General features: G+C 44.5%; 1 protein-coding gene across 5 annotated transcripts in view; it reads right to left on the reverse strand.

The window, feature by feature from the left end:
* PRKCSH (PRKCSH beta subunit of glucosidase II) overlaps positions 1–13,428 on the reverse strand; it is a 34,972-nt gene extending 21,544 nt beyond the window's left edge. For 2 of the 5 annotated variants that reach the window (XR_014003294.1, XM_081176605.1), the window contains exons 1-11: positions 13,309–13,426; positions 10,134–10,250; positions 8,713–8,829; positions 7,516–7,611; positions 7,358–7,415; positions 5,897–6,014; positions 5,491–5,620; positions 4,141–4,225; positions 3,596–3,674; positions 879–965; positions 151–312 (exon numbers count right to left, since the gene is read on the reverse strand). Coding sequence is in view for 4 of the 5 variants with exons in the window: in XM_081176605.1 (XP_081032731.1) it covers positions 151–312; positions 879–965; positions 3,596–3,674; positions 4,141–4,225; positions 5,491–5,620; positions 5,897–6,014; positions 7,358–7,415; positions 7,516–7,611; positions 8,713–8,829; positions 10,134–10,221 (1,020 nt within the window). In the remaining variant the exon portion in view is untranslated. Of the gene's footprint in view, positions 1–150; positions 313–878; positions 966–3,595; positions 3,675–4,140; positions 4,226–5,490; positions 5,621–5,896; positions 6,015–7,357; positions 7,416–7,515; positions 7,612–8,712; positions 8,830–10,133; positions 10,251–13,209 lie in introns of all 5 variants that reach the window. The other 3 variants (XM_081176608.1, XM_081176607.1, XM_081176606.1) reach the window with 3 other exon arrangements.
* Positions 13,429–13,431: the final 3 nt, after the last annotated feature.

Below are 13,431 nucleotides of genomic sequence, written 5' to 3' on the forward strand. Positions count from 1 at the left end.
AATATTGTATTCAGAATAAAGTGTGCTAAAATAAAAACACATATATTTTCCTATGGTGTGTGGGTTCTTGAATGTAAAATTTAAGTTAGGAGAGGGAGAAGAATATCCCTGTATATTTCAGTTGTAGACTCCTGAAACTCAGTTTAGTACCTTCACCTCCTCATCAATGCTGTCTTCCTCAGGTTCTTCATCTTCATCCTCCTCCTCGTCATAATCGTCATCAGGAGGTAACTGGTCCACGTGGGCATCGGGCTGAGTATCTGGCTCTTCATCTGATGGGCCTTTTGGTGGGGGCTGTACATCAACCAAGCTCTGGAGAGGGAAAAGTTGAGTTTAGCCCATCTTGTAACTGATGGCTGCCCTTAGTTAGTAACTGTGTTTGAAATTCTTGAGGAGCAAGGGAGAATGGATGTCACTCAGTGGCCTGCCTTTCCATGAAAGACCCACTTCTCCAGTAGCTGCAGATGGAGCCATGATTAATGCCTGCCAAGATACTTCTAATTCTGCAATCCAAATAGTTCTACCAAATGCTCCAGTCTACTTATGCTTACCATTTATATCCTGCCTTTCTAACCAACTAGGAATTCAAAGCAGCATACAATATACCAACACTACATAATTTATACTGTGTAACCTAGGCTCCTTCAGGAAGGATGGGTGGGATATAAATTGAATACATAATAAATGTGAAACCACCACAGAAAGTTTTCAGAACACAGTGAATAGTCCGAAAAGTGATGTACAAAATTAAGAGTTGAAGTATAGTAATGACATCAAGCCAAGCATGGAACAAAACTGCTTCAGATATCAATTCCCCAGAAAAGGTCATTCAAACTATTTGGATCTGTGGTAGAGAAAGACAAGGTTGGCACCCTGACCTCTGGTCTGTACTTCTCCTTGATCGCTGCCCACACAGTGTCCTGGAATCTGGCCACATCTGCCTGCAAGGAATTGTCCAGTAAAGTCTGAAAGAACAGGAAAACTGTATTTATACACAGCTGCATATGTCCCAGGGCTAACCCATAGTTTAACCCATAGTTAAATTAAGTAGCAATGCCATCAGTCAAGTAGTCATCCTCCTGTTCCCCACAATGGTGATAGATTTTGGAAAGACAAGAGGGTAGCATTCCTTTCAAGCAAGCCAGACTCTGCAAGATCATTTTTTATAAGAAACATTAAAAAAACAAGACAGACCCTGCTCTTTCAGCAAGTAACACCCCTTAAACAAGGGGTGGACAGAAGCTGCATTTGCATCTACAGTATTGGTAGATTGCTGGGCGATTTGCAGTACAGTGGTACCTTGGGTTAAGTACTTAATTCGTTCTGGAGGTCCGTTCTTAACCTGAAACTGTTCTTAACCTGAAGCACCACTTTAGCTAATGGGGCCTCCTGCTGCTGCCGCACCACTGGAGCCCGATTTCTGTTCTTATCCTGAAACAAAGTTCTTAACCTGAAGCACTATTTCTGGGTTAGCAGAGTGTGTAACCTGAAGCGTATGTAACCTGAAGCGTTTGTAACCCGAGGTACCACTGTAGATGGGGCAAGGATTTCTGACTCCTAGCAACAAAATGACACACCCCGCCGCTCTGCCTTAAATAATGCTGTGGAAATGAAGAAAGCTTAGAATAACCAAAAGTGAGTATGGAAAGACTGTATGCACCATTCAACTTTAGTATGAAAGAACAAAAATTCTGAGCCCAGGAATTTGTTTTGCATTTGGCTTCAGCTGGTGGCTTACGGGATTTTGGTAAAAATGACAACGAAACAGATTCTGCAAGCCGGAGATCTGCCCACTCCTGATCTAAACCAATGAAACACTGAATTCCCTAAGTTAACTATGAATTGTGTGAAGAGGTACCCTTCTCTCTGCCAATCACTTTTGGCGGAAGAAACTCATTTGTGATGCTCTCAACCATGCAACTCTACAGAACCAAGAACACAGATTAGGAGGATTTCCACAGTTTCTTCCATAGCCTTGATGGGTTCCCTTGGGATGAAGAAATGATGTAAAGTACTAGTTTCAGCAGCCAGCGAAAAGAGCCTAAAAACACACTCTGAAAGTAGAGCAGGTTCAGTGTTACTGCCACCTTGTGGACACCTTAGGCTTAAATAAATAAATCACACACTAGTAGAAAAGGGAAAAAATACTGAAGTTGAAATAGAAAGATTTTCTCCCATGGCCTAATTTCCTTAAAAATACATTCCTTAGATTTGTTATTCTTGATGCACTTTAAATTTGAAACTGTTTGAAACCTACATGTAAACTGTCCGAATCTGATAGCAATGGGAAGACAGGATTCTACAACTTCAAAACTCTAATTCAGCAAGTGGGATAAATACACATGGATTTGTGGTTACTTTTCTCCTTTTGCAAGTATTATAAATATTCCAAAAGGTTGAGATATGTGAAAACTGGTCTGGCAGGGCTGAGGAAAAGTGACAGATATATTGGAAAGGGGCAAGAGCTTAGTGATTGGCTACATAACTGGTTGCTGCATAACTAAGAAACACCCTTCTTCTCTAGCAGACTTAGTCATCCCCCCAATCCGCCCAAATGGCACAGAAGACCCCTTGTAGCATGGCACTGAAAAGCGCCTGAGTTTTCAGGTCAGCAGGTAGGCAAAATGGAGCTTCTAAAGCACTTATGGGATGACTCTTTTTACAAAGGTTTCCAGCTTTCGCTTAAAAGTGTGCACCTCTCATCACTGGGACTGAAAAGGTGGCAAGAAAATGAAGATTGTGCTTTACAGTGTACCAGAAGAGAGAAACATAAGTCTAAAAGTAAGATTTTGGATAGACACCACTGCACTAAAGGTTCAAGTATTCTTATTATTGTTTATTGAATTTATATACTGCCCTATACCCGAAGGTCTTGGGGCAGTACAGTGGATGCTTGGGTTGCAAACGTGATCCGTGTGGGATGCACGTTCGCAACCCACAGCGTTCACAACCCACAGCGGCGCATCTGCGCACGTGCGGGTTGCAATTTGGCACTTCTGCGCATGTGCAAAGCGCAATGTAGCACTTCTGCGCATGAACGACCAACGAAACCCAGAAGTAACCCGTTCCAGTACTTCCGGGTTTTGGTGGGTCCGTAACCCGAAAAAACGCAACCTGAAGCGTCTGTAACCCGAGGTATGACTGTACTAAGAAAAGATCCAAGAAAAATCTGACAAAGGAAGTAAGCTATTGAGCACACACAGGACATATTGGGAATGGCTGGAAAACAGTAAACTAAAGCAGAGTGTCTTCAGTAGAATGCCTACTGACATCTTCCCCCACCCCAATACACCCCCAAGCCCAGCAAGTGACTTCTAACCAATGGGGGGGGGAGGGAGTTCACAGCCTGGCAGTATTTGGACACTCTTGTTTTGATCTACAACACTGTCTAGTCCCAGACTCCAGCCCTACTCCAAATGTCAAGTGGTCTCATCTTAACCTAGCTTTTGGTGGGAGAGGGAAGAGAACCGCAAAGCACAGGAAGTGCATGAAAGCAGAAGGCCTACCAGAAAGAACGAAGGATAACCATGAACAGCTGTTTTTGCTTGCATGAGAAGAAAAGCCCCCTTTTACAAGTGCACATTCCCCACCATACCTGGGCTTCTGATTCTGAAAGGATCCCATCACCATCTGCATCTAGCTCAGGGTGCGTCTGGAGCTCAGCAACAGATATCCTGAAGGCACAGGAGGGCAATTAGGTTACTAGCCATGCCCTTCACAACTCTGCATACACAAAGACTGATATAGCAGTCCCTGTAGCATGTGTACTCCAAGGTTCCTAGCTTTCATTTTACAGAAAAGAGCAAGTTTTTAGCCCTCATTATTGCTTGAAGACTTAAAGCATCACTTAGGGATGCTTTTAATTAACAGGGTATCTTGTCTCAGAGCAATGGGATTGGGTTTGTGCCCTCTCACCAGTTTGAAACGTCTTACAGACAATTAATGCCTTCTGAGCCAACATGGTAACAATAAGTGCTCCTCTGCTCCAAATAAATCCAGGAATAGTTAAGCGCTAGAATTTGACACCAGGACACAAAGGGATCAGCAGCTGGATCAACATCTGTCCTGCCACATGCCTTTGACCACAGATGACAGAGTCTGTGAACAAGCTACTGAAAGGGGGAATCATCTCAGACTCACACTCCATCTCCATCATCATCCAGCTCGTGAAAGGCTTCTTCTGCTTTGGCTTGATCCCTCACTGCTCTTTCGGCCGCTTTCTGTTCTGTTGCAAAGTGGGCAAATAACAAGTTCCACTCATTCATTCATTCATTCAAAAAACCCAAAATAACTTCCCTGCATAACTTCTAAAGTCATATTTTCCTCTACAACTAGGAGAACAGCTTTAGGATTTCTGTGCACCTCAAATCCTGTCCCTAAAGCACACATTCCAATGAAACAATAAAGTAGACACACATGTGTTGAAATCTAAAACCCTGCAGACTTATTTGCCTGATAAATGCAGTCTTTGAGAACCACCAAGAAAACACATCCCATCCATGCCCTAACAGAAAAAGGGAAGTTGCAGATAGGTAGCCATGTTGGTCTGCCATAGTCAAAATAAAAAAATTCCTTCCAGTAGCACCTTAAAGACCAACTAAGTTAGTTCTTGGTATGAGCTTTCGTGTGCATGCAGTGTGCATGCACACGAAAGCTCATACCAAGAACTAACTTAGTTGGTCTTTAAGGTGCTACTGGAAGGAATTTTTTTATTTAGAAAAAGGGAACAGAGAGTCATGCCCAACATTTATTCTGCTTATTTTTCATTTCAAATTCATTCTCAACACATGACAATGTACAAAGATGAAAAACAATTTAAGTGGCTTGATGACTACCCAAGAACTGTGCAGCTCCCTCTTCCTGAAGCCCTGCCAAACGTCTTCCAGAAGTGTTGCAACAGCTTCATATTGGTCTGTTTTTAATGGCTGGCGTTAAGCAGGTGCAGGATAATTTCAATCCATTTCTGGATGCAGCACTAAGTATTTCACCCAAGCATTTCATTGTGTTGCTTTTACCATGCTGAACTGTTAACGTGGCAAACACCCCGAGCCCCTGCAAGAGCTGGGCTTGGAACTAAGAATGTGAGCAGCGCAGACAAAGGCACATCCAGCTGCAACTCTAGCATCCCATCTCCCCATCAGTGGCAAGACGGAAACTTCCAGGAAGCCATTCCAGGACTTGAGGGTATTAGACGCTATGTATCTGAATACAGAAGCTCCGGTTCATAGCTTATAGCTGCTGAAAACCCATCCATCATTGTCTAACCTCCTATTAAGGCAGGGCTGGGGAATCTGTGGCCACCTGTTTGCTATGGGACTCCCAACTCCTATCCATCTTAAGGCAGCATGGCCAATGATCAGGGATTCTGGAAGCTGTAATTCAACAACATCTGGAGGACCACAAGTTCTCCTGCTTTAAAAACGAGGCTGTTGGCTGACACAGAGGCTTTCAGTGCCATGAAATCCCCTCGTATGGTAGAAGTGCACTCACCCTCCCAGGCTTTCTGATGGATATCCTTGGCTTCTTTTTCAGGTTTCTCAGCAGCTTCTTTTAGCGACCTCAGAGTCTCCACTTGCTCCTCCACAGACTTCTTGCTCTCCTGTAGCTCAGTGAGCTTTATCTAGAAGTGTTTGGGGGGGGTGGGGAGGAGAGAGAAGAGGTCCTCTCAACAGTCCAAGCCCAAGGTGTGTACAGAATCTCTATAACTTGGCTCCCCACCCACTAGAGCTCACTTCTAATGCCTACCTGAAAAGAGCCATAGCTTGGCTTCTTCAAGTGACTCCAAAATGCTCCTGTGAGAGGAACGATGCCCAGGCTCGTGAGCACTGGTGGCAATGAGCACTCTTCCCCTGTATTGTCAGCACAGTGTTTCCACTTCCTAGGCCAGCATCCTCACCTGTTTTTCTTCCTTCCTCTTGCTTGCTTCCTTCATCAGGGCCTGCTTGATTTCGAAGCCTTCTCTGGCCACTTCAGCCATCTGCTTTAGTGCCTCCCGCTCCTTTCGGCCCATTTCTCTGCACAGGGCAAGGAAAGAGACAGCTGGAGCTGAGCCCCAAAGACACCTTCCACCCACAGCACTAACCAGTGCAGCAAGAGAGACCCTATTCTAGAAGGGGTGGGGAGCAAGCTTTTTTCAGGCACAGCGTATATGGCAGGAAATGACAGCCCAGCAGCAAGCTACAACCCAGGTAATGTCAATGATGACCAACCTTGGGCTGCGCAGCCAGAGGCAGTGCTCACATTAAGACACACAGTGCAAGTCCTCTTATTCTGAATAACTCCATATTCATAAAAGTTTGCAGAATTATGTGACAACAGGACAAGAGCTATGGGTAGCCTAACAAATATGACTACTCTGCCCCATTTATTTTGTGAATTTTTTACAGTTTAATAATAATAATAATAATAATAATAATAGTCTTCAAATACATTTTCAGGGCAGCTTAGAGTAAAAGGTTAAGAAAAAACCCTAAAATAACTAATAAATCAAAATAAACTAAAAATAGCATTAAAATAATCATTGGACAATACTGCATCAAAGTATTTTGGAATCTCTACCCCTGCAAACCTATACAGCTACTGCCCCTTTTTTTCTTTCATGATATTTACAAACATCAAGATCAATATAATACAATACAGAATGTAGGACCGCATTGTGCTTAGCCAGCACCAATGACAAACACGTGAAAAGAAGTTATCAGGGGAATGAAGAATTGTTATCTCCCTCTCTGTCTTTAAGAGTGAAAACTTGCATTGCACAAGAAGATTAAGTTTCTGGTGCTTCCATGCATTTTTTAAATTTATTTTTTATTTTTTGGAGTTTGGTTTTAGCTGGCATCATTATTTTGCAGCTGCATATTTTTCTGGCGATCATGTTTGAAATGTTCTGTTGTGAGCTGTACTTGACCCAAATATGGCACAGAAAGGCCAGGAACATACTTAAAAAACCAAACACCTACAACCTACAGCACAGCAATTTGCTGTAGCCGCACAAAAGCTGAGACATTCTATTATGCAAGATAATACAGCAAACTATCAAGAAAATTTGCCTTTTAAAATGTCTCCGATTGATTAAGACTGAGTGGGTGTTCTGTTTTTAATACTGCGATTGATTATTGTAGTGTCCTGTAATTAAACAATAGAACTGTTAAGTGGATTTATTTTTTTGAAGATGGGGAGGATCCAAGTTTCACAGAGGCTGTGCAAAATTATTTTGGGAGCTGCTGCTGCCTGGGACCAAGTGTACATTTATCCTCTTTCCTTTCCCAAACTAGCCCAAACCCAGTCTGGAGCTGCCTTTGAATCAGCAGTCCAAGAAGAGGAAAAGCTTCCTGAAAGGATATAGGCCATGCCTTACTTGCAGGTGTTTTCACACACAATACCGCTGTTGTACTCATCTGTTGCATCACAGCAGTCTGAAAGGCAAACGACAAGGAGAGCCATTAACATTCACTCACTTGGGCTTGGCTGCCCGCAGCCCCAAGTCTCCGACCCGCATGAGCTAGCAAAGCTTACCACAAATTCCATCATTGACACGGGAGGAGGGGATGTACTGAGGTCGGTAGCCAGCATTGGAGCAGTGGAAACGGCCACTAGGGCATGCAGCAGTTCCTGGGCAGAGAGATAAGATATTAGTGGATACCTTAACAAATTAGATGCTTACAGCTATCTACAAGAACCAATGTTACCCTTCCCTCCCGCACATTCTGTGATTTAGGGATAAACTGGCCATGTTGGATTTGCCCATTCTATGAAGTTAGTCACTATGACCACTTTGTCTTGTTTTACCATTATGGAGAGTTGGATTTAGGATCTTGCAACAAGAGAAAGATAATCCAAAGGTCACTTTCAGTCACACACAAACATACTATTCACACCCAATCTTCCTCATGCTTCAGCTTCTCCCATTAATTCTAAACAGATTGCAGCAAACCTATGTAACATATTCAGACATAACATCTGGTCCAAAAAGCCTTACTCAAAGTGTCATTAGGACATATCATTTTCACTCTTGACTAACACTGAACATCCAAGTTTTCTGCACCAATTTAATATATCATCTCCCCTGCTCCCAATTTTCAACGCAGATTCTTGCCAAAGTTGCAAGCAGGAAGACAATACAGATCCAGCTCTGTCTCATGTCCCACTAGCAACTTTGTACCTCAGCTGGACCAGGACCTGCCTATCATCTAGGCATTGCTGGGAGCTCAGTTGGTAGAGCGTGAGACTCTCAATCACAGGTCCCACAGCTAAAGTCCCACACTGGGCAAATGATTCCTGCATTGCTGGGGGTTGGAGTAGATGACCGTTGTAGTCCCTTCCAACTCTCCTATTCTGTGATTCTACAAGTGGTATTGCTGTAAGGCAAAAGAACCCCCCCCCCCCAAAGTCCAGATGCAGATTCCAGAGCCCCCATGGGCAAGTGCTTGCCCCTCTATTGTGTGAGAAACATCTAATCCGTCCTGATATCTAATCTAAAACCTCCCACCCAGCTATGATTTGTGCTGTCTCTCTCTTCAGCTAATACGTTTGCTTTTAATCCAGGCAAACCATATTCTGCTTTTGAAACTTTGTGCATTTCATGCCTTGTACATTTTCGCACATTCAGGGAACAGGTAACCCCATGAAGTACAATATCAGCAAGTATCTAATTACAGCAGCAATAAGCAGCATGTTTCATTGGTGGAGGCAAGGTGTGTGAGTGGGGCTTACCTGGCTCATCTGATCCATCTTTGCAGTCACAGTAATCATCATTGACTCTATCAAAGGCTATTGTTGCTGAGCCATCTAGACAAGTAAATGGCTTCGATTCATCATAGAAGTGATGGCCTGAGAAGGACAGCAAGAGACACTTGGTTCCGAGAACAAAAATTGCAGAATGCAAATACACCAATCCAGAAAGGCATTCAAGGCCAACATTCAAGGCACAAGCCAAACAACACAAATTTGGGGTGACGGGACAAAAACAAAAAACCAATAGCAATATCATGGCATAGTCTTCTAACATCCCCAGTCAATACCAAATCCTTAAACACACTTGCTCTCTCTAAATCACCCATGGATAACCATAGTGATGTGGTGGAGAGGGGAAGATTGACATTTGAACTGAGGGAAACTGCAACAGGAAACGGAAGAGGAAGGACAGGTGTGCACTAAAATAGGATGAGTTTGCTTTTTAGAGAGCTTCAAGGAATTGTTTACTCAAAGCCACTAAAATAATATTTAGCTGTGAACAGCAGTTTCTTCTTCAACCTTGTCCCTGTTCCACTCAAAGGAGGCTGTATTAAGTGCTAGGAAGATTTGCAATCATTTGAGGCTCAGGAGCCATTCATGAAACATGACTGACCTTTCACAAGCCGACACTAAAACACCATCTTCTCCCCAAAGCCACTCAATGATTTGACACATTCTGGCAACCCAACTCGTAGAAAATGCAACCAGTAGTGTAGTGCTACCTACCTTGCCCTTCAGTCTGGGCACCTGCTAATAAGATGAATTCACCTCATAGTTAAACTAGTCCAGAAAAGCTACACATTCAGATGTAGTCTCTTTTCCACCACATGAGGAAGAAACAGCACAAGGGAGGCTTAAATACATGAAAATCTCAGCATTTTATGCAAAACAGTTCCAGTGGGGAGGGGGGAAGAACAGTGCAATCTGAAAAACGAGAATGTGATTACAAGCCTGAAAACCAAGTCGCTGGGGCTGCTGCCACTAACTTTCAAAAGAATTGAGGCTACTCAAAGAATTATGAGAATTAGGAAATGCTTCCAAGTTTAACAGTTTTACCAGAAAGGAACAGCAAGTCATGAAGAAGACAACCCTTCTCTGCAGGAAGTAACTGTGTAAATGTGTGCATAGTTGCAAATGTCACAACTGGCACCAAATGAAGTGTAGAACTAAGAGCAGGAAGCAATGGCAGCCCTAACCCTTGTAGTCCTCCCTCATTCCTCCATTTTTCAACCAGGAAAAAACAAACAAACAGTGAATATACCAAATGTAGAGTTTTGCTAAGAAATGAAAGTGGATGCACAAATTTATAATACAGACATCTTGTTTCCATTCTCCACATCAACAGAAGGAGTTGCTTGCTGGTGGAACAACGCTTGGCATTTTATCTGCTGGGAACTCACTTGTTAAGGAGACGCCCCGTGGGCGCTTCACCTCCACAGGAGATGCTAGGCCCAAAAGCAAGAACAACAACAGGGTAAGCAGCAGCATGATCCAAAGGCAAAAAGCAGCAGCGGCTCCTGAAGGAAAGGGAAAAACAGAGGACTGTTGCTACAGAAGTTTCCATGCTAACAGAAATAGGTGAAGGGGCAAAGATGCAGAATTCTGTCCCCTCCACTCGCAACCCAAAACACAATTCCCTTCACATCTCAAGAACTTAATTTGAATTCATATATTTTATTTGACCCAAGTATGCTCTACAATTTAGAAAATATTCCAGTTTCAAAAAGAAATTTAAACACACTTTTATCATCTTTCTCAGGGCTCAAAACTAAGGAGGCTGATATTAAGGCATCTTTTAAGTAACTTAAAAGGTGATGCTGTAGTGAATTCTTTTCAACTCCACACAAGATGGGTGCATAAAACATTTTGCACACCTTACTAGAAATTGTAGTTATTTTTCCATCACTGGTGTTTAAAAACTATTCCAGTTGTTTTTATTTTGGTGCACCCCCCCAAAAAAGCTTCCCATTTTCCATAGGGGCCACACCCTAAGACCTGGGTCACTGAGGACTGTCAAAACATGAAACAGGATTCTGCGTGGGAATCAACAGGCACCTACTAACTCTGACTCTCCACAAACATGAGAGCGTTTGTTGTAGTTGCCATGGGTGGGCTAATAACCCCATGGGGGAATTGTCTGGGTTTCTTACTATGTTATGTCTTTTTGTGTTTTTATAGAAATTTAATATATAAAGTAAATAAAGGCTTCTCTTTAGAATAGGCCACCTGTTCTGGCCATAACATATACAATTACCTGCAGTGGAAGTCTACACCGTCACTGCCTATTATTATCTATGCTACAGCCAGCATGTAGCACCATCGGTAGGAAAGCCTCAGATGGCATCTCTATGGTAACTGCATGCTCTGGTCTTCAGAGAGCATCATTGTCCAATCAGTTGCTATATCTGGGCTTGAGAAAAGAATTGGATTGGGATCTGAATAAAGAAAAAGCAGCACTTTATCCCAGTGCTTTGAAAGCGCTGTTCTCTCGTTTGCCAAATCATAGCACAAATGAGTACCGTATTTTGCGCCCCATAGGATGCACCGGCCCATAAGGCGCACCTAGTTTTTTGGGGGGGAAATAAAGAATTTTTTTTTTATTTCTCCCCACAGGTGCGGGGCTGGGTCGGGGGAAGCCCGAGCTTCCCCTGACCCCAGCCCCCAGAACAGGCTGCTCTGCACAAGCCGTGGGAGCCCTCCCGCGGCTTGCGCGGAGCTACCCAAAGCGACGGTGCGACTGCTCAGCACGCCGGGGCTTCGGAATAAGAGGTGGCTCTGCCAAGCCGGGGGAGGGCTCCCGCGGCTTGCGCGGAGCTACCCGAAGCAACGGCGCGACTGCCCAGAGCGCCGGGGCTTTGGGGTAAGAGGCAGCTCTGCCAAGGCAGGGGAGGGCTCCCACGGCTTCCACAGTTTCCTGAAGCCTGGAGAGAGGGGTCGGTGCTCACCAACCCCTCTCGCTCTCCAGGCTTCAACGAAAGCCTGCATTCGCCCCACAGGACGCACACACATTTCCCCTTCATTTTTGGAGGGGGAAAAGTGCGTCCTATAGGACGAAAAATACGGTAACTTGCCTCCTATCCTGTCTTGGTCTTTCTCTGTGCCTGTCAAAGGACTTGAGGCAGAGAATCTTCTTATTCCTATTCTTCCTACTAATGGTTTGAGTGAGGCAGTATGAGTCCCCCATGCTCCTTCTGCCTTTAAAGCCCAGCTGTGATGAACAAGGTATATATGGGCCAACATTTTGACCAGCACGTTACCAACATCCATTTTTAAAAGGTGAAACTCCATTTTGGGAACCAGGTAGCAAAGCTTTTAATTCTATTGAACGTGTGCAATTCTTTATCAAAGCATACCTCTTTCCACCTACCTAAGAACTGGCCAATTTTAAGGCCTGAAATGCTACACTCCAAGCGAATTTCCCAATTTCTGTCCAAGATAATCTCAGAGAGGTATAAATTAGAAAGTCTGCTCTGCCTGAACAAACTAGCATTCCAGCATTTAGAGTGCTAAACTCAAACCAACCTTCATTAGTATAAAAAATGGAAGCTCCACCTAATATAAAACTGCCCTGGTCCATTTTCCTATAGCCCTGCTCAGGACCACAATACATCAAGGACCGCCTCTCTCCACGTGAATCACCCCAGACTCTGCAATCACCATCTGAGGCACTTCTTCGTGTCCCTCCTTTGAAAAGTCTGGAAGGTGGCAACCAAAGACTGTGGCGGACTGTGGAATGCTCCCCACCCAGGGTGTCTTGCCTGGTGCCTTCACCAAATATATTTAGGCACCAGGAACAAACTTTTCTCTTCAACCAAGCCTTGGGCTGACTCACAATCTATGGTCTTCCAAATGCGGTTATGTGCAGGGGGCGGCGCGTGTCATTGGTTTGTTTTACAGTGGTAACTCGGGTTAAGTACTTAATTCGTTCTGGAGGTCCATTCTTAACCTGAAACTGTTCTTAACCTGAAGCACCACCTTAGCTGATGGGGCCTCCCGCTGCCACTGCACAATTTCTGTTCTCATCCTGAAGCAAAATTCTTAACCTGAGGTACTATTTCTGGGTTAGCGGAGTCTGTAACCTGAAGCGTATGTAACCTGAAGCGTATGTAACCCGAGGTACCACTGTAATACAGAAGGAGGTGTCTTCACTGGAAACCATCTGTGGCCTTTTAAATTGGGGTGGGGTTTTTTTGTTTGTTTCCGTTTGTTACCATGCTGAGTATTTTTGCGTTTTCCTATTGCAAAGCGCCCTGTGGTCTTTGGATGAAGGGCGACTGCCGACATTTAATTCGAAACGATAATCGATATTGTAAAAACACAGAACCACGACAAAAACAGCACGGCACCCCGCACCCCCATTTTAAAGCAGGCAGGGTTCTGCAACGTGGCGAAGCCCAAGGGGGGATCTGCCCCGTTGCCACAGGCAGGTGCAGCGCGACCTGCCCCCCCCCCCCGCGCAGAGGCCCTGGAACTCGCCTTTCCCCGGCTCTTCCTCCAGCGCCCCTCAAGAGCGGCCTTCGGCGCTCTCCCTCCAGGAACCCGCACCCCCCTCACAAGCCAAACAGCCTCCCTCACCGGCGGGGCGCGGGAATCCTCGCGGAAAACGGGTCCCAAGTCCAACCGTCCGAGGAAGCGGAAGGGGATGACGGGAACATCCGCTTCAAATACCGCGTGTGTGGGCGTGTATGGCGGAAGTCC

The sequence above is a fragment of the Podarcis bocagei genome, assembly GCF_964188305.1.
Source record: "Podarcis bocagei genome assembly, chromosome: 17".
Taxonomy (NCBI): Eukaryota; Metazoa; Chordata; class Lepidosauria; order Squamata; family Lacertidae; genus Podarcis; species Podarcis bocagei.